Source organism: Bacillus rossius, chromosome 10, assembly GCF_032445375.1.
Source record: "Bacillus rossius redtenbacheri isolate Brsri chromosome 10, Brsri_v3, whole genome shotgun sequence".
Classification (NCBI taxonomy): Eukaryota; Metazoa; Arthropoda; class Insecta; order Phasmatodea; family Bacillidae; genus Bacillus; species Bacillus rossius.
In genome coordinates, this window is record NC_086337.1 from 38,205,856 (window position 1) to 38,225,497 (window position 19,642).

Genomic DNA, 19,642 nt, shown 5'->3' on the forward strand with positions numbered 1-19,642 from the left:
TTGGAGGATTTTGAGGGTCAAAGGTCAAGGTCAAACTTGTCCCGTTACGCTGTGTCCCGTTACACTCATACAAGATGGCCGCCGTGACGTCACAATCCAAGATGGCGGACCGACAATCACAATCCACACCCAGAACCCGTGTGCCAGAACATACATTCCTATACTACTGATCAAAGAATTCGTTACTCTAAGTGAGGACTGTAACGGCATCGCACGCGGTGGAGGGGGAAGCGCCGCCGTTTTGAGGTCATTTTGCTGCGTTTCGAGGTTTCCATTTAGTGTAACTTTTGACTCGGAATAGCTACGACGTTCGTTTGAGTTTAAATCGTCAGCTCTCGTCAAAATCTATCGGTTGCCTATATGTAAAAAATTACAGTGAATATATATGGTGTTAAAATAAGTGAACAGTATTCAAAATTGATTATAACATAAATAAAATAGCGTATTTTATATTTTGTGTAGAAAATATTACCTGTGACGTACACGTATTCACGTACAACACACGCCCGTGTCCATGACATAGCCACACCCCATTTTTTTTTTTTTTAATTTTGGCCATTTTATGACTTTTTATTTTATGAAAAGCCACAAAGACCTACGTTGCAACCGAAAACTAGCCTAATGGATCCCTTAGCTAACAGATCCAATTAAAGTGCATGTAGTGGACGCGGCCATCATTGCGTTGCTTCCGAATTTCTCACAAGGGATGCTGATGAATCCTTACATAGTTCCCCACTAAAATCAGGATTTCTAGGGATGCAACACTCGCAACCACTAATGCGTCCCTACTACATCCATTAGCTTCGGAATCGCGTTTTATTTTGTTTATATATCAGATTTGTTTAAAACGTTATTAGCATAAGTGATAACTCAAATAGTAGAAAATAAAAACGTGGATAAAAATTATCTATAGGTGAACTTACACGTATAGGGGTATTTAATACTCATGAGTAATTTTAATATTCTGAGATTCATACAACAATTTTTTATTTCGATCACTAAGATTTATAACATCCACGCTAATTATTTTTTTAATGTTTTTTTTTTTTAATTTTGATAAATATTTGTAGATATCACGACTCAAAAGAGGTTATGTGCACATTAGTACGACCAACTGTAAACATGTGGTGCGTCCTTTACATAGAGGCTGCATTTGCTAAGGGATGTAGGATTGTGTGTGCTATGGACGCATCCCTACGTATTTGGATACAGCCCTAGTTTTGTCTTCTGCACACGAGGCTCATATTAATTAAAACAATTTTTCGACGGTAATTGTTCCTTATTGTGTATTCAGTTTATATAAAAGTTTTATAATTCAAATTTGCGAAATAAAATTAATATTTGATTATAGTACAGTTTCATAAGACAAACACTTTCAATTGATTACTTTATTAAAACAAATTTTATGTTAAAATATAATATTACACGTTACACAGAAAAATTGCTCCCGAGAACAACGATACCAAAATTTTATAAATTTTTCAAAATCAATTATATTTTGGCAACTATACAGCATTGCATCACAAAACATCCACTTCCTTACTTTATTCTAATATTTTGTGTTAAATTATAACTGGATACGCAATAAACAACAATTACCTTTACAACATACGCCATTGCTGGTTGCGCTGTAAATCATAGAGAAACCTCAAAAATTGACCAAAAAAAAATATGAATATGCAAACACAGAAAACAAGCAAAAATAAGACGATGTCAAAATATAAATGTATAGACAGCACACATTTTATTATTATTATTTTTAATTTGGTTCCATGCCCACCAACAGTCCGGAGACTAACGGTGGACACGAAATACACAATACATAACATAACAATAAAGAAACAAAGGACAAGACAAGGACAGATATATTAAGTAAAATAATATAAATAGTATAAAGTAATAACATAGTAAGCAGCAGGACATACAATTAAACACAGTACAATAATGTAGACTTGAAAAAAAAATTAAATATAATTATTTTGACTATCCAAATTCTTTATCGAGTTTATTGGAATTTAAATTTTATCTATAAATAATATCACTGTTATTATTAACTGTATATTTACAACTGATTTTTTAATTAAACAAAAAGTGAATCTAAATAAGCTCTACGATCTGAAATGGATGTTAGGTCAAGGGAAATTCTTTTGAGTTATTAGTTATAATTGTGTATTTTATGTCTTCTATTTTATAGCTGACGGATGTGTTAATATTATTCCATATAAAAACAAAACAGTGAAGTGTGCTCCACGCCTGAGTATCTCTCGTTAAGTTCTACTTAATTTACTCATGTCACCTTTCATATATTTATTACTTATTCATAACTCTTTTGGTTTAATTAATTTGTTTGGTTCGGAACGGAACTTTTGTTGTGTCTGAATCTATCAGCTGTCAGCGTACCGAAACTTTCGGCCTCGGGTGTGGGTTTCGTTTTCATGCCACTCCGTAGCGTAGTCGGATGCACACCGGCTTACGGTGCGAGGGGTTCTGGGTTAGAGTCCCTCGTATATACAAACTGATATTCGATTACGATTTGATAACGATGTTTGAAAGATGATACATTGACCCTTTGGCTATTGGCGACAAGCTGTAGGCCACTAAATGTTTTTAAAAAGTTTCCATGTCACTGCGCGGCGTCACCGGCGCGTAGTGTCTGAACTGTGGCGGGAGTTGGAGTCGAGGGGGCCGCACCACAACGTCGAAATGCCAAATTGACCACAACGCCGACAGCTAGAAAACTGCTGTGTACCACAACGCCGAATTACCACAACGCCGAAATACACTAACGCCGAAAATTGTCATTGCAGGACTGCCACAAAGGTTAGATTAGACTAGGTTATGTTATACTAGGTTAGGTTAGGTTAGACTAGGTTAGGTTAGACTATGTTAGGTTAGACTAGGTTAGGTTAGACTATGTTAGGTTAGACTAGGTTAGGTTAGACTAGGTTAGGCTAGGTTAGGTTAGGCTAAGCTAGGATAGGCTAGGTTAAGTTAGGTTAGGTTAGGTAAGGTTAGGTTTGATTGTGGTATTTCGGCGTTAAGGTACATTTAAGAAACACACACAAATTCATTCAGTTGTTATTTCGGCGTTGTGGTACACAGCAGTTATCTAGCTGTCGGCGTTGTGGTCAATTTTGACATTCGGCGTTATGGTATTTCGGCGTTGTGGTAACGACCCGGAGGCGAGACCTAGAGCTGTGAACTTCTACTACTGTGGCTGAGCATCAGGAACTGAGGCCGCACTCACGACTTACGTGGACAGCAGAGTCGCTTCATTATAACAAGTAAGCAATGTCATCTATAATGTGCAGAACCTTCTAAGTTTTATGCAGTTTGGTTGTTGGTTAGTTTCTTCACAAAGACGCGTTTATTTCACGGCTGCGCTGGCCAGGAGTCTGCGTCCCTTCTCGCGCGAGACCAAAGATGGCGACCTTTAATATACCTAGTCTTGATAGTGCCCCAGTTTCAACCACCATGCTGCTCATGGCATTTTCCACACCATTATATTTTACTTAGGATAATTTATAATAAAGCAAATCCGATGGGTGTCTTTAGGCTAAAATGATGATGTCTGTAGAAAATAAGCAAAATATAAGCTTCTTACAAAAACAATAAAAAAAAGCGTTTAAATAGTGAGGAAATGTCAACTTTCAACTAGAGCGACAATAGTAAACCACTACCTAGGAATGTGAAGCGTACAAGCAAACCGTATAACCTTATAAGCTCTTAACATAGGATAAGCTAACAGGCTAGGAGCTTTCATCCGTATTGCTAGTAAAAATTGCTACCGTCATAAAAGTTTATTGTCCATCTGACTATACTCTGGGCGAAGAACACGAAGGGTGTATGGTTTAGTAAACAGTCAAGTGAAAGTAAATAAAGTTGCTAGTCTCGAAAATTTCACCCAAGTTTTCATACGCCGGGAAATAAAAATACTACACGAACAGCTAAAAATATTCACAAACGAATAAATAAAAAAGTTTAAAACCTCATGAACCCGCACCATTTCCTTGACACAAATTCTAAAATGATTTCCACCTACCCCCTACACCAACATTCTGACAGAATGAAAGCTCTGAGAGGGGGGTGGGAGGTGTGAGGATGGGAGTGAATCCGAAATTATTTGACAGTAATGGGGTAAAAATTATATATATTTTTTTCCTTTTATTTTACTCCCTCCGTTTTTTTCTGCTCGTAAAAACGGCTAAATTATGCTGCACGCGAGATGATTAATCACGACAAGAAATGGCGGGAGCTGTCTTAATTACCAGCTTAAGCTTAGAAGCCGGATTAAGGTCACTGTCGTCGTCATCCTTCGGGGGAGAGACAAGACGCGATGTTCATTCTAAATAATGGGCGTGGCTCCTGAGAAACAAAAGAGTGATCACAGGAAGCATCCAAGCACGAACGAAGGTAATGATAGAATAAACAAGTCATAGCTCCTTTTTTTTTTTCGCGCTATCAGACTTCACACCATTGTAAACAAACTCGGAACACTAAAGCAGTATTCAACGGTCGTGACTACAGTAAAAGTAAAGTACTTCTCAATTCGACTAACCAGCAAAGATTTTGGTTAGCCTTTACTTAAGCCCCTTATATGCGGGGTCATTGACAGCCAGTAACTACAATTCGATCAGCAATCGGATCCCTGCTAAATGAAGTAATTGTGATTTCACCCTTATTTTTTGTTTACATAATCACTGTGACGAATATTCTAAATATATATATATATATATATATATATATAAAACCTATATGGTCAGAGCTCAATTTCACAGCTTTCTTCTTCTATAGATATTTTATCAAAGTACTCTCATCAGAACTCTAGTTGAATTTAAATCAACACCTTCCACGCCGGTGACGAAAGAACCGACTGACGGAAACTCACTGTACTTTGGTGGCACGTGCATTTTCAGGAGGGAAAGAACTGGCCGTAACTGCTACTGTCCCGTCTCAAGAGCGTGTAAACTAAAACTTTTTTTTTGAAGTGATAACGTCTTATAAATCGATGAACGCCGGCTGCACGCACGAAAAAGCATGACTCATTGTCACGTTCCGCCTGAGCCTAGCGTGCAATCGAGAGCGCGGAACAAGCGATAGAGAGGCAAGATCGGCTTGTGACGCATCTATCTCTCTTCCACTCCATCGGCCGATGCGTCCGAGCAGAAGAGAGACAGCGGCAGCACACAACCTACACGTGAACTGTTTTGTCAACTGTTTATAAAGTGAAGTGAAAAGTTAATGTGGTTTGTATGCAATTTTTCATCAATGTTTTCTTATGACGTTATCACGTAAAATTATCGTCCGTAAACCGACTTAACAGACAAACCCCCCCCCCCTTTTTTTTAAATTTCACTAACGACCACCCGAAAGTAGGCGCTGAAGTGGGGAGTGCCCATTTAGACGGGATAAGTAAACAGACAGTTACTGACAACCAATACTTGCCTTTATCACCAAGTCTAGAAGGGGGCTTTCTCTGACACTGCAAGCGGACCTTGTTGATCATTGTCTTTCACTTCCAAGGTGGCTAAGTCAGGTAAGTAAAATCGAAGCAAGAACTGTGCGGGTCAATAAAGTGGAAAAATACTACTTCACTTTGCCTCGAGTCACGACTTTACAAGCCGGCCCTAGACTACATTTAGAAGCCATCTCTAGTCTAGGGTTGTGATGGAATCCTGAAACTCTTTTTTTTTTTCTTTTTGTCGAGGCGTGTCAAATAAACGATGTTCTAATAAAACTAATTAATTATTAAAAATATAGCAGCACTAACTTCAAAACAGTTGTTGAAGTCTTCGATTATTTACGTACCAGATACATTCTTCCTCCACACTCCTAAACGCTCTTCATAAACCCTAAGTCAATGTTTTCTCTCTCGAAAAAATAAACTTCATTAATGAATAACACCAGAGCTATGGATCAGCGCCTTGAGTAACGAGGTGAAGCAAAAATAATAAATTTACATTTAATGAGTTTAGCGAGACCGCGCGTTCCTACTGGAATGCCTAATTTGAGCACATCCGTGCTCAACTGTTTAAATAAGGCAATTTCGACAATTCTAATGGCTAACCGTAACCAACGACAGACACATGTGCAGGGGGAAGAAAATCAACCTACCTCATCATTAGTCTGTCACAACTCTAAAAGCTCATAAATCGACGGGCGTTCGTTGATGCATTGTAACTTTCTAACACAAGCGTGTTCCACTTTCAAATTTATATTAGGTACATCTACAGTCTTGTAAAGCTAGTCTATGGTTTATATTAGTACAATGGGGTATCAAGGGAGAGGGAAAGTGGGGGGAAAAATTGTGAAAAATTAATTAACATGTTAGTTGTTTTTTCAATACAAAAAGAGAGAATATAATTACGAAATATGTATAAATAGTGTTTCATCTGTAAGAACTACAAACATGAAAGATCTTCAATTCAGGCGAATCCTTCTTCGTTTCGAGCTGGACACGCACATATTTGCACGTAGACTGAGCGAGTTCTGCAGGAACTACTGAAGGCTCATAAATAAGTGATAGACGGAAGCACGCCTCACCTGAAGGCAGAAGTTCAGCTCCAGCTCAGTGTCCAGCAGACCGTTGGGGGGCAGCAGGATCTCGTTGGACCGCAGAGTCCTCTTGGATCCCTGCAACGAAGACAGGCGGGTTCCAACACGCTCCCGCTTCAGCCGATCCCCTCCCCCCCCCCCCCCCCATCACGCAAGACTCAACGGTCTATCGGGCACGGCGACTCCACACGCAGCGAAAAGATTTTTTTTTTTCTTTTCCATCCGACACGTTCGGAACCACAGCCACGCCGGATTGGCCGAACGTCAATACAGTTTTGGCGGGGCTGGGGGGGGGGGGGGGGAGAACTGAAATAGCTGTACTCGCCAGAAATGTGTTTGTTAACAGCTATCCCCGTTAACGAGCAAATCAATGTGCTCTCACGTTGCAAATACGCTTAAAAATAGCCAAAATCGTATACTAGGAAAATTTACGTAGAATTCTTTATAAATAACGCCGAGAGGGATAAATTGTACGCAAATTGTATTTTAAACTGCATGCGTTTCTGGACGCGAACCACGCGTAGTTTTCGCACCCGCAGCTAGAGTTCGTTGTGAAGGAGTTGCGTGGACTATTTAATCATTCGATTTGCAGAGCGAAAGGTTAAACTATATAACGAAACGGCTCCGATAGGAGCGAAAAAAGACTTGAAAAATACTAAACCCCGGACCTGAACATGATTTTCGACAAGGGCTTACTAATATACAACCCAACTTCTTAAAGTTCACTAAACAATTAATACTTTAAATGTTCCTTTTGTCTTTGCGAACTTTGGTTCACGTCATACGCCAGAGATGACAGGACTATGGTTACACATTTCCGTTCCATTCGACTTCCAGTCCATTCACGTAACTACTACTACCAAATTCCGTACATTGAGAGCTAAGATGTTACACGTCAGCGAGCTGTTCTATAAAATAAAGGGGGAGGGGTTACAGATTGGCATAGGTCCTCAAAAAATCATTACGGTAATATATCCACGAAAAGTAAAATGTAAGACGCTAGAAAAACTGATAGTCTATATTGTTCACAGGGATGAAAGCCACAACCACAATCCGAACGGTTCCGAAGTTTACCGAAGTAAAAGGTTAGGTTAGGTTCGGTCACTGAAATAAATAAAAGTTTGTTATTTTTCGGGAAGGTAGGTAGGTTAGATTACCTTAGGTTATCGTAACTAAAATGAAACGTTGGTTAGGTTAGGTTGACGTTATTTAAAATAATCTATGGCAGTAAAATCTATATATAATTGCAATATGGTGTTTTTTCTCGTGCTATCGGCAAACTCCGGAGAACTTCGGAACTGTTCGGGTGTGGCTCATCCCTGTGAAAAACTGTATGCTTCCTTAAAAAAAAAAAAAAATCGAAACAATGGTATTACTTGCAAGAACGGTCAAATTTGAGACAACCTACACGACACAAACATTATCCAGTGTTCAAACGAACATGCGAAAGATTAAGGTGTTTTAAGTTGCTCGGCTGAAGGTCCAGGGTCCACCATTTAAAGAATGTTTGTTTGTTTGTTTGTTCTGTGCGCGAGAGAACGAAGGTGCGACGACGATTAAGCGCGAGGCAGGGCAGGGCAAACACTCGCCCCCACTCGTTGCCCCTGAGAGGCCCGGGAGGACTCGAGGATGTGTGCGCGCTGAAAAGACACTCGTAATTAATTGGCCTCTCTCTCCCCTTTCCCCCAGCCCGGCTTGTCCAGGGGAACAGATGAGAGAAGCATCCTTACGACTTGGTAGTCATGGGGGAGGGATAAGGGAGAAGAGAGAGAGGCGCCACCCGTCAGCGCATGCGCAGACAAGACAACGGCCGCGTACGATTCACAGAGACCCGATCAGTCGCGAATACAACCGAAGTTCGCCACATACTCGTGCAACTTCGCGGTTGTCGTATTAAAAAATAAAAATAATAAAAAATACATTTTCAAGAATCCATAATATACTAACTTTAAATTTTAGTTACGAATACTTAAATATGCAATAACCTACCCTCATTATAAAAAAAACTTAATTCTTGTGCGAATCCCAACACTTTGACAATTATTTTACGCATTATTAATGTACATGACTTAAACTAACTAACCTTTAATCACCAAGAAGTTCTATCCTCTATTCTTTAAATAAAAAAAAAATTAAAAAAAAAAGCGTGAGTACACTAGTTATTAGGAGTAAAACTTTTGTATGCAGCCTTTGGATTAAAACATTTAGTTTTAAAAATATACAGAAGATAGCTCAAAGTTGGTAATATTAAACAGAACCAATAACACGTTAAATATCTTTGGCGCCAAGTTTGTGCCAATGCACTTTTCTTAAATAATTACAGGTATTTTAAGTTGCGATTGCGTCTTGTTCAAATTATTAAAGTTTGCAAAGTGTTATTACATGATAGTTTAACTATCATAAAGCTTCATCTGACCCATAAATACGCTACGTACGTCTCCCGATATTTAAAAAAAAAAGTGTATACGAGTGCAGTGACGGATTTAGAGGGGGGTGCGTGCCTCCTTCCCCCCCCCCACAAACGGTAAAAGATGCACTGGATAATACGACTTATGAAGTAACAAACAGGTATTACACTAGGTCCAGACTACTAGAAGACAATCCTGGACCCCTCCCCTGCACGGGCGTAGCTGCCACACGGGGTTCTACCATCTTGTCTTCGATTCGTGGGTACAGCAGAAACGCGAATGCGTATCGGGCTTCGACCTAATTTTCCGTTGCGTGATGCGCGCGCATTTCGTTGAATTTCCGTCGCCTTACTAAAGTTTCACACGCGCCTGAAGAAGTAATTTTTGCAGGAATTTTGTTTCTTTGCTATGACAAACCCAACCTACCTTTAAATTCCACAAAAAAAAATAATGTGAGCGAGTATTTCGGTACTCGCCTGTGACTACGCTCTGTAACGAGTAAATTCAAGTGTTCTCGTGTTGCAAACATACTTATAATACGAAATTCAGAAACGAAATGTAACGTAGAATTCATAAAAATAATGCCGAGCATGATAAATATACGCAAACTGTGTTTTCAACTAAATTTCTACACGCGAATCACACGTAGTTTCCGCGCCCGGCGCTAGAATTCGCTGCCGGAGTAGCTACGTCAAATATCAAAACATTCGATTTGCAAAATTAAAATTTAAAATATATAATGAAAAGGCTCCGATTAAAGGAAAATAAGACTTGGAAAAAATATATACTAAATCCGGGCTTTGAACCTGATTTTCGACAAGGAAATTTTTTTCTAATATTGCCCACCTTGTTACAATTTATAAAACAGTTAAAACTGTGAAGTTTCCCTTTTCTCTTTGTGAAATTAGGCTCACGCCTTCCACGGCAGCACCGTGGTTGTTACACATTTCCGTTCTTGATTTGTGTATTGCGTTGTTGCAGCCCTACCAATATTATAAATGCTAAAGTGTGTGTCTGTTTGTCCTTATTTCACGCAGACCTGACGCTCTAGTGATATTCCTTATATTATGATAATTGTTAGGCCGTGCAACGCCGGGTACTTCAGCTAGTAGTTTATAAACTCTGCCCAGAGCTCGTGGTAACGCCACGTCCCCTGGCCAGGCAGGCAACCGCGCCACAGACGACCACAGCTGGTGGCGTAGTCGCCAGGGGCTCTCCAGATGTGTCTTCCGGAACGCCGCACCGGATACAAGAAAACATTCCCGCGGCGACAAGCTACGGCAGAGGAAATAAACACCGGTGGAAGAAAACAAACATTTCCAGGAACACTTCCTGGAGCGCGAAGGAAGAAGAAGGTGGAGCAATGCGACGGCAAAAAAACACAAGCGGATGCGATTCCTTTTGGGAACTATTATGTATGTCATTTCCCTTGCGTGGAAGCGAAATAAAATACAAGGGGAAAAACACCGATACGGGAAAGAGTCAGGCAGTATTTGACATACACAAATTGATTCGCAAAAGCGTTGCCACCTCTTGTTAAGCTCATTTCTCAAGTTTTTCCGAGCAAATTATTTTATATAAAAATGGTTTATTACATAAATTCACAAAGTTATGATAATTTGGCGGTTATATGTGAAATAAATTTTGCTTTAGTTTAAGCCTTAGTTGAACGATAAATGAGTATTTAATTTTTTCAGCTTCATTACTATTTATTTGCAACCCATCATTGACGAGTTGGATTTGGAGTTTACAAGAAATATGTATAGATTTTTATGATTTGTACATGCTACGAACCGATGAATGTACTTAAAATATAAACGTTATATGTTTATAAATGCTTAAACAGCTGGTTTGCGGGCCAGCAAACATTTTAGGAACCTTGCTTCATATCTACTTTCATTACTCTTCCGCCACATGCGTAAACATTGCGTGGACCCAGCAGCTCGCATTCATGCGCCAAACTGAGGTGAAAAAAATAACTATTTCAATGGGCATTAATTAAAACAAATATAAATTTTATATTTGTTTTAAAGCTTGAGACAACTTCTGATACACAGCCAACATAATTAGGTCAGGCGATTAACATATTTTAAATTATACTTTACAGGCAAAGTTGTTACGTATTTAGATAAAATTGTTTGGACACGCTTGAATGGATTAAAATGCAGTCTTATTCGAAACTACGACGCACGTAATTCTGATGGTCACCATAAAATCAGTTTGGCGCATCATATACAACGGGAGACGAAGTTTTCGAACATGTTGCAGACATGTAAATGCTTGTGTGTATATTAATTTCAGTATGCATGCATCCGTGTTTAGTACTTAATGTACAAAAATAAGATAAATAAATCTGCATTTAAGTGAGAAAAAGTACAAAAAAATCGAGCGGTCGAGTTAAAAAATATCCATTGGCTTAGTCAGGTTATTATACCAATCTCCGTACATATTTGCGTAGTTTGAACGAAATTAAAAAAAAAGTCCCTCTCTTCGTTTTAGAGTCACATATTCAAATCAATTTTGTGTTAAAAAATTAACTCACAAGCAACGAGCTCCTACAATGCTTGAATGACGGCAAATTCGGGTCATGCATCCTTCATATATTGGCTGAGAAATAAAGATAAAGGGGTAATTCAAGTCCCTTAAAGGTGGGTTTACGATTGAAAATTAAGAATTAAGACTTAAAACTTAGTCGTGTACTTACCATATGACTATGTAAACTAGTGGAATGGTTTATGATTGTCGTGTGTGAATTTTGACGGGTCGTGTGCGAACCATATGATGACTTAAGACTTAACAGAAATGGTTATATTTTATATTTTTCGTTAAGACTTAAGGAAAGCGACCAATCACAACAAACCGGAACCTTTCAACCGGAAGTTTATGTCTTATTATTGGACCGAGCGAGGCAGTATTTTGGGTTAGAATTCGTATATTTGTCATTTGTAATCATCATCCATTTCGAAAAATAGATATCCCATTTGTCAATAACCTATTTCAAACCTGCTTCTCCGTTTCGAACAATGGCCGACCATGTGTTTTGTGCTGTGATTGGTTAGAATTAACGACTTCTATGTCAATCATAAACTGGAAAATGTAGTTTTGACTTAATCGTGTGCTCGATGTTAAGTTATAATTCTTAAGGAAATCAATCGTAAAACCAGCTTAAGTGCTTTCGAGAATCTGTACTGGTTGATTTACGCCTAAAAATTACTTTGAAAACATGCTTTTATTTATCTGAAACTACAGTTTAAAAACTTTAATTCGAAATCAAAAGTACTTTTCGGCCCTCAGCGATCTCTTAAAATGCTTTTCGCAAGCAGACCCCACTCGGATATCTTGAGTAGTTGACCTGAAGCTCTGCACACCGTGTGTGTGCCCGGGTAGGCGGAGCGAACATCTGACGCACGCGGGTGCGCGGCGCAGCTATCGCCAGCTGACGGCGGTCGTCAGGCGCAGTGCGCCGTGATCGCGCGCCCCTAACCCGCGATAACGCGCGGCGCTGTGTCGGCATCGGCAAATGGCTATCGATCCCCCCCGCGGAGCAGAGGATCTATTTTTAAAAAAGCAAACTGTGTGGGACGGAGTGGCGCTGGGAGAGGGGAGAGTGGTTTGTTGGTGGGGGGTGTGCGGGAGTGCAAGCTCGGCGAGGGAAGCAAGGTGCAAAACAACGAGGCGGTCATCAATTTCCCCCCGCGGGCAGGAATATGCGAATACGCAAATTATGAAAAAATAAAAGCATGCTGAACTCTCTAAACACGCGCAGTAATAGGCACAAGTTATGCTGCGCTCAATTCATCGTATTGTTTATGAAAAAAAATAATGTGTATAGTTTCCTTGATTATTTTGCTCCAATACTTTTCTGGCCTAGATTTGACTTTAATTTGTATAAAAATTACAGATACTTGTTTATAAATTGGCTTATTAAGTCAATAAGGCCTAATTATATATGAAAGTATTCATTTAATACAAAAGTCGAGCTGTCGAAGTAAAAATTAGCCAATGTCTTAAGTCAGGAATTCATTCAATAATCTTTACAGTCTACATTTTTACAAATGTCTCGGAAAACTTCAGTTTTTCGGGATTTTGAAAGACACAATTTTTTTTTTTTCCGCGAATGAAATACTAAAATTTAAAAGGCTTGCGACAAAGACAACAAACAAACGGTTTTCTTGAAGAATACACAATTTCAAATAATGCAAACACTGAAATATAATCAAGCCTTTATATTTTTAATACTTTCAAATCAGCACATGTTAACATTCATAAAAAAATTAAAATTAGAATTTAATTCCAATCATTGGCAAAAACATTTATATGTAAGCAAAATGACTTCGGAAACCACCACGTTGGCAAAAAAAAATTAACTTTGCACAAAATTTTTTTTCCAACTCATTGGTCATCGAAGGAAATATTTGAAAACATGCAATGTGGAAAATACTTTCTTACATAAAAAGATTTTAAACTCAAATTTTGAATACGACAAAGAAACATAACACCTCAGCATATATGGTCTATAAAAATATAAATATAAATTAGATGCCCAGCATACACATTTCACATTACAGAAAATAATTTAATAACACAGCTGAGTTGCAACTTTTGAGCGGGACCACCGCATCCACCAGATAATAAAATAGCAATGATTTTTATTACTTAAAACTACACCAAAAATATTGGCTTGTATCCGAAAATAAAAACACATATTTAAGAGTTCGTAGTTCAAAAGGTAACTGCCATACCGCTAACTATATATATTTTTTAGATTATAAATTCCAAAAATATGACACAAGTAAAAATAACATCAATCATACATCCTCCCCGTCACGAAATCGGTAAGCCTGGGTGCGTTAGCTCACTTTGTGACATTTGAACAACGATGCAGTAATTTTACCAAAATCGAACACTTTAAAACTCTGTCATCGTTTTATACATTTGCATTACCGTGCAAAAGCATCCAAACTGTTTACGCTAGTAATAAAGACAATAACGTTATGCGACTTCGGTTTCATTATTTCAAAGCCCGTCATAAAAACACGTAGGACAATAAGCTGCAATAGCGAGTTAGAGTCACGCCAGAACGTATTGGCAGATATTGTAAATGACTAATGGAATGAGCACGTTAATAGCTAGAGAATGACGCAGACAATGGCCCAGATAAAAGGCAGGACGTGACGTGGCACGGCGATGCACAGAGGCCTCTGCGGTCGACCAATGAGTGACTTGTTGGCAGGCGATCACGATCACGCCCATTGTTCAGGCGAGCTCCTTACAAAAAGGTGAACCTACATTCCACCCACTGGTCATAAACCGGGACTAGTTATAGCCATCCTTCACTCGTTCTCTCCTCTTCAGGTCGCGAAGGCTGTCCTCCGCGCGTCTATTAAAAGAATCAACAGTCAACACGTCTTTCCTCGGGAAGCCTAAGATGTAAATCAAGTTCTGTCCCTGCCCGAACAAGCCCGAATATTCACCTTCGGCCAACCTCGGGTTTATTTATATATATTTATATTTCTCTGTTATTTTAATGTAGCTATACTAACCTAACTAACCACCCATAGTCTTTAAAGTGTTTTAATGTAGCTAACCTAACCGACCACTTTTAATATTTGAATTAATTTTTCCTGCGCAAAAATAAAACAAATCCCGAGGTTGGCCGAAGGTGAATATTCGGGCGTGTTCGGGCAGGGACAGAACTTGATGTACATCTTAGGCTTCTCTCTTTCCTCGGTGACTGCTACGATGAAACACCTCGAAGTAAGTGAAGGAACCTCTTGGGTACAGTTTTTATGCTGGATATATTGCAGGGAAGGGGTGGTTGTAAATTGTATTGGAGTGGGGAGGGCCTTGACGTAAATTGGAACCTGGGGGGAGAGTTGTAATAATCTGGAGAGGTGGGGGGGGGGATGGCGGCGGTAACACGTCTGTGCGCCTCTGGTCGGGAGGAACTCACCTGCATCTTGACGGCGATGAGGATGGAGGCGAGATCCGAGCCCAGAGGCTTCATCACGACCAGACGAGACAGCGTCAGCGAGCACAACCTGCAACGGAAAAAAATTCAAACGAATCAACGAAGAGTTGCGTTTTTTATAAGTACATGACATCAAAACCACGAAGTTATGGAATTGTCAGGGTATCGTATCCTGGGACGTAGATGCAGTCACCTCATTGTGCCATAGTGCTTTATCTAACATCTGATTATGGTTAGTTGAGTACGAATTAGAATCTCCGTCGTTAAACACGGCCACTTTCATAAAAACAAAACTTTAAAAACTATTTTCACAATGCAAACACTACACACATAACACTCCGTAGTTCCGTAACTGGACGTCTAAATTAGTAATAATTACTGAAAGTCCACTAATACTTGGTAGTACTGCATTTTTTTTTAATGTGCAAATTTTTAGTTATCAGTTTACGGCATTTGGTAGGAGTGATTCCGCGAATGCGAAGGAAGTGAAGGAACGGAAATTTGTAACAACCACGGTGCTGCCATCTGTGGCGGATGGCGCGAACCAAAGTTCACAACCACAAAGGCAGACTTTGGCGAGAGACGGCAGAGCGTTGGCAGTGAATACCCGGGTTCTAATTCGGGTACATCCAATGCGCAAAATTAGATAGTAGCCTTCCCTGTAATCACATTCACCATAAGCAGCGGTGTTATATGGATCTCTCATATCGTAAGTGGCAATTTTTTATTCAAGAATTCCAGGATTTGAAAAGGCGCTTAAAGGTCCTCACAAGAGCCTAAAAATGCGTTTTGAACCCCCCTACCCACTCAACCACGACATGACTAGAGGTTTTTTTTTTTCCTGTAACACTCCCACTCCCCCAGAAATAAGTCGATAAAAAAAATAAAACACAAAGCCTGTATAGGTCCATGTTCGCATGTTTATTCGCCGACAACATCTTCCAAGAGCACTCGCAGAGCTTCGCAGAATACGACGGCGCGTGTAGACGGCCGCGGTGTTCCGAGCCGAGATCTGCCGACGCTCGTGACGAACCCCTAACCCCCCCCCCCCTTCACGCCAGGGGATGAACGGGGATGCTGGTGCCCACGAGGCGGAGATAGCGGTGCTCCCTGGTACATGCGGCGGCACGTACTACGCCATTCCGACCGCTCCAAGCGGCGCTAACGACCCGCGCCATCATACAAGCGCTATCAGTGCGGCGTCTCCACAGGAACACAACACGGGCGGTCCCGTAGCTGAACCTCAGGCCGAGGACAGTATGTTCGTAGGCCAACCAATTACGGTTCCGAATTATTAAAAAAAAAGTGTAGTTTTCGAGTTACAGGCATTTTTTTTCTCTAAACGTTTTCGAATTCCAACCCTAAACCAAATTATTAGAAACTGTGACTAATTTCCCCCCCCCCCTTTAGCAATCATAAATAACCCTACTGTTGATAACAATTTAAAAAAAATCACACATGAAATACTTTTAGGGAAAAAAAAACTTATTCGGCAAAAAAAAAAAATTGAATCGGGTAAATTTGACTAGTCATACTGTTAAAAAATTACTTTGCTCACTTAGCAAGTTATTTCAAAAGATGGCCTCTTAAAACCAATAACTTGCTAACTTAGCAAAGTTACGCGATTAAAAATTTTTGCCGCGTAGAAATTTTGGCTAGGAACATTTCTACCTCATAAAAAATAATACCGCAAAATAATGTTAGGATAGTAGATGCGAGACAATAGCGCAGTAAGAAACTAGCAGCAGAGAGAGCCACTATCGAGCCAAATCAACTGTTTTCCCACTCGCAACAATATTTAAAACTAATATTTGCATAAATACACACAAACACTACCTACAGAATCATGTTTTAAAAGTTTACGAAAAAAAAAAAATATTGTTAAAGTCGATAAAAAAAAACAGCTAACCCCACGCTAGGGTGGATAGTGGATTGGTAATGAAAGTCTGAAACGCAAAATACATGGATCTGAAACTAATTTGGGCAGACAGTTTTCTTTGCTACTGCAGAATTTTCATGCTTTATGAATTTGTAGCAGATACAATTGCAGTGGTTTTGACCACCACTTTCCTTCCAATGCGTCTTACTGGAAAATTGAATTACAAAATCTAACGACAGCTACGCAAAATTCTACTAGCAAACGGCATACGGAAACACACGAATATTTTACGGCTCAACTCAATCGTATACTAACTGAACATGACGCACACAAAAATGGAAAATTCTTTAAAATCTAAAGTCCAAATAAAAACGAGTCAAATAAGAAAAAAAAATGATGCATAGTAATTTATTTCGAACGCATAATTTCTACACTTAAGTGTTTCACGTATTAATTTTATTTCTTGGATAATTCATATCACAAAGATAAAAGTATAACCGCATATTCCACTATTCCATTACTAGGGTTTGTAAACTGTTCAACCAAATTTATATCACGCGATATGTTAGTATTTTATTTTTGTATAACATACTAAAAATAATGTATTATCATTACATATAACTAAGCTGGATATTGCTGTGATTTGTCACAGCCTGTGCGCACCAGCTGAAAATGCTTGTGAACAATACGGTCGAGGTTTTAATAAGATCACACATTATAACGTTGATATTTCAACGAACAACGTCAGTGGTGATGCAGCATTTTAAGTGGGTGCTAATAGCCTCGTTGCCGTCGCGTCCACAACACAAAACCACTCACGTTAACTGGATTTTGTAACAGGGCGTGGAAGAGTGTATTCATCGGAAACTGATCGTAAATATCTATTTATTGCAAAACGAGGGGGAGAGGGAGGGAGGGAGGGAGGGAGAGAGAGAGAGAGAGAGAGAGAGAGAGAGAGAGAGAGAGGACGGGAAGGACAGAAAGAGAGAAAATTTTACATGGAATGGAAATGTTTCGCGCGAAGACAATGTGAAAAAAGGTATGAAAAACAGAAGGAAAACAATAATATGTTTATGATCACCGAACAGTGGATTAAATTATATATATATAATAATAAAAAAGATTACCAACATAGTAACGTTCGTCCTCTACACCATCGGAATAATGTCAAGCTGATCATAAGTCTAGCTCATACCAAAGCGAAAAGAACATCAGCGAACACAAAATTCGATTTGGGCATAAACATTCTACGAGCACGAACATATACCCTCCGTCAAGTGTCCGGTTCACATTCGCTGATGACGGTGTGGATCCTGCGGGGGTTATCTCCGAGTACTCCCAGGTTCCCCTAATAAAATTATTCCTTTATTGCTTTATAGACGCCTTACCTTACCCCACATTCAACTAATGTTCGCCTTCTTGGATTCTAGGCTCCCTTCAATCTGGGCCACTCATAGAGATGTTGAGTGGGAGAACTTCCAAGTAACATTTTCAGTTTAGAACATTTTCTGGAAAAATATAACTAATTTTTCCGATAATTTTCCTTTTCCATTACAACACCGACTTTCATAATGTAAGATAGGTAGAATTACATTCTACAATATTTTTTCTGCATATTTGTACGTACCGTTTAAACAACAATATTTGTTCCCGTCCCTTGATAGAGGGTGGCATGGGTCCTAACCAACCTTCAAATGTTACGTGAGCCATTTGGTGATAAAGAAAAAAAAAGTACTGTTTGTATTAAAACGTTGATAAAATGTATTCGTGTTAAAGTTGTCGGTTCCTGTTTTGCAAACAGTTTTCTGGTAAATTACCAGAAAATTTTCCCAAAAATACTTTTCCGAAAAACAAACCTCTGAACCAAAGAACCTCTGGACACGCCACTTAGCAACATTCCCGATTGCCGGTGTAACAAATGGATTCGGCGGAAGCAAGGTTCCTTGTTGCGTATACAGTTGTATTTTAAGGGGGAAAAATAAAATAAAGAAAGGAATTGGACGTGTTTGTGATGCAAAGCTGTGTAACCACCAAAATATACTTGATCTTGAAAATATGTATCAAAACTTTGAGGAACATTGTTCCCGGGAGAAATTGTTCTGTTTAACATATCCACCTGTATTTTAAAGTAAAACGAAGTTTAATGTGCTTGCGATTTGAAACTGTACAATTACGAAACAAATTTTTGATTTGGAAGATATGCATTATAAAGCTTTGATATAAGCTGGATACGCAATAAGGAACAATTACCGCCGTGGCATTCATCCGATTCTTTGTTGAGCGATAGCATAACAATTTCTAACCAACACTTTTTTTTTTTTTTAATTTTTCTGAATAACTTTTTTTCAGTCATGTCCCAGATTGCAATGCCCTCCTGCACTTTCGAGAGTAAAACTTTCGGGATGGAAACTAACTTGATCCCGCCATCACTCGAAGAAACAGCTGTGGCCCACTGCAAGAAGCGGGGTGGACAGAAACGCGCCGGTGTGTCACACAGCGCACTGACCAAGTGACCAAGTGACGTGATCGGCCGGAAACCCCTCACGGGGAAATCACAACCACGCGGCCCCTGCTGGCGTGAACACGCCACTCACACCCGTGGTCTATTTTTCACTTCTCTGTTTCGAAAAAAGTTCTCTCCCCCCCCCCCCCCCACACACACACAACGGTTTATGTTTCAGAACGTCGCACACACAATGATGCTGCATGGAAAGCGGCACACAATTCTTCCGAGTGCCGTGGAGAAGGAACCTCTTCCGAACGCGTTGTACATACGCAGAACTTGTTTTATTCTTCCAGCTGATGGAAACGGTTGCTATAATAAAGAAA

At 39.5% G+C, this 19,642-nt stretch overlaps 1 protein-coding gene across 2 annotated transcripts in view; it reads right to left on the reverse strand.

Annotated features, from left to right (window-relative positions):
* The window catches only part of LOC134535996 (phosphofurin acidic cluster sorting protein 1), a 176,414-nt gene that overhangs the window by 51,616 nt on the left and 105,156 nt on the right, over nt 1–19,642 (reverse strand). For both annotated transcript variants that reach the window (XM_063375481.1, XM_063375480.1), the window contains exons 2-3: nt 14,917–15,004; nt 6,544–6,633 (exon numbers count right to left, since the gene is read on the reverse strand). In XM_063375481.1, the coding sequence (XP_063231551.1) occupies nt 6,544–6,633; nt 14,917–15,004 (178 nt within the window). The remainder of the gene's footprint in view (nt 1–6,543; nt 6,634–14,916; nt 15,005–19,642) is intronic.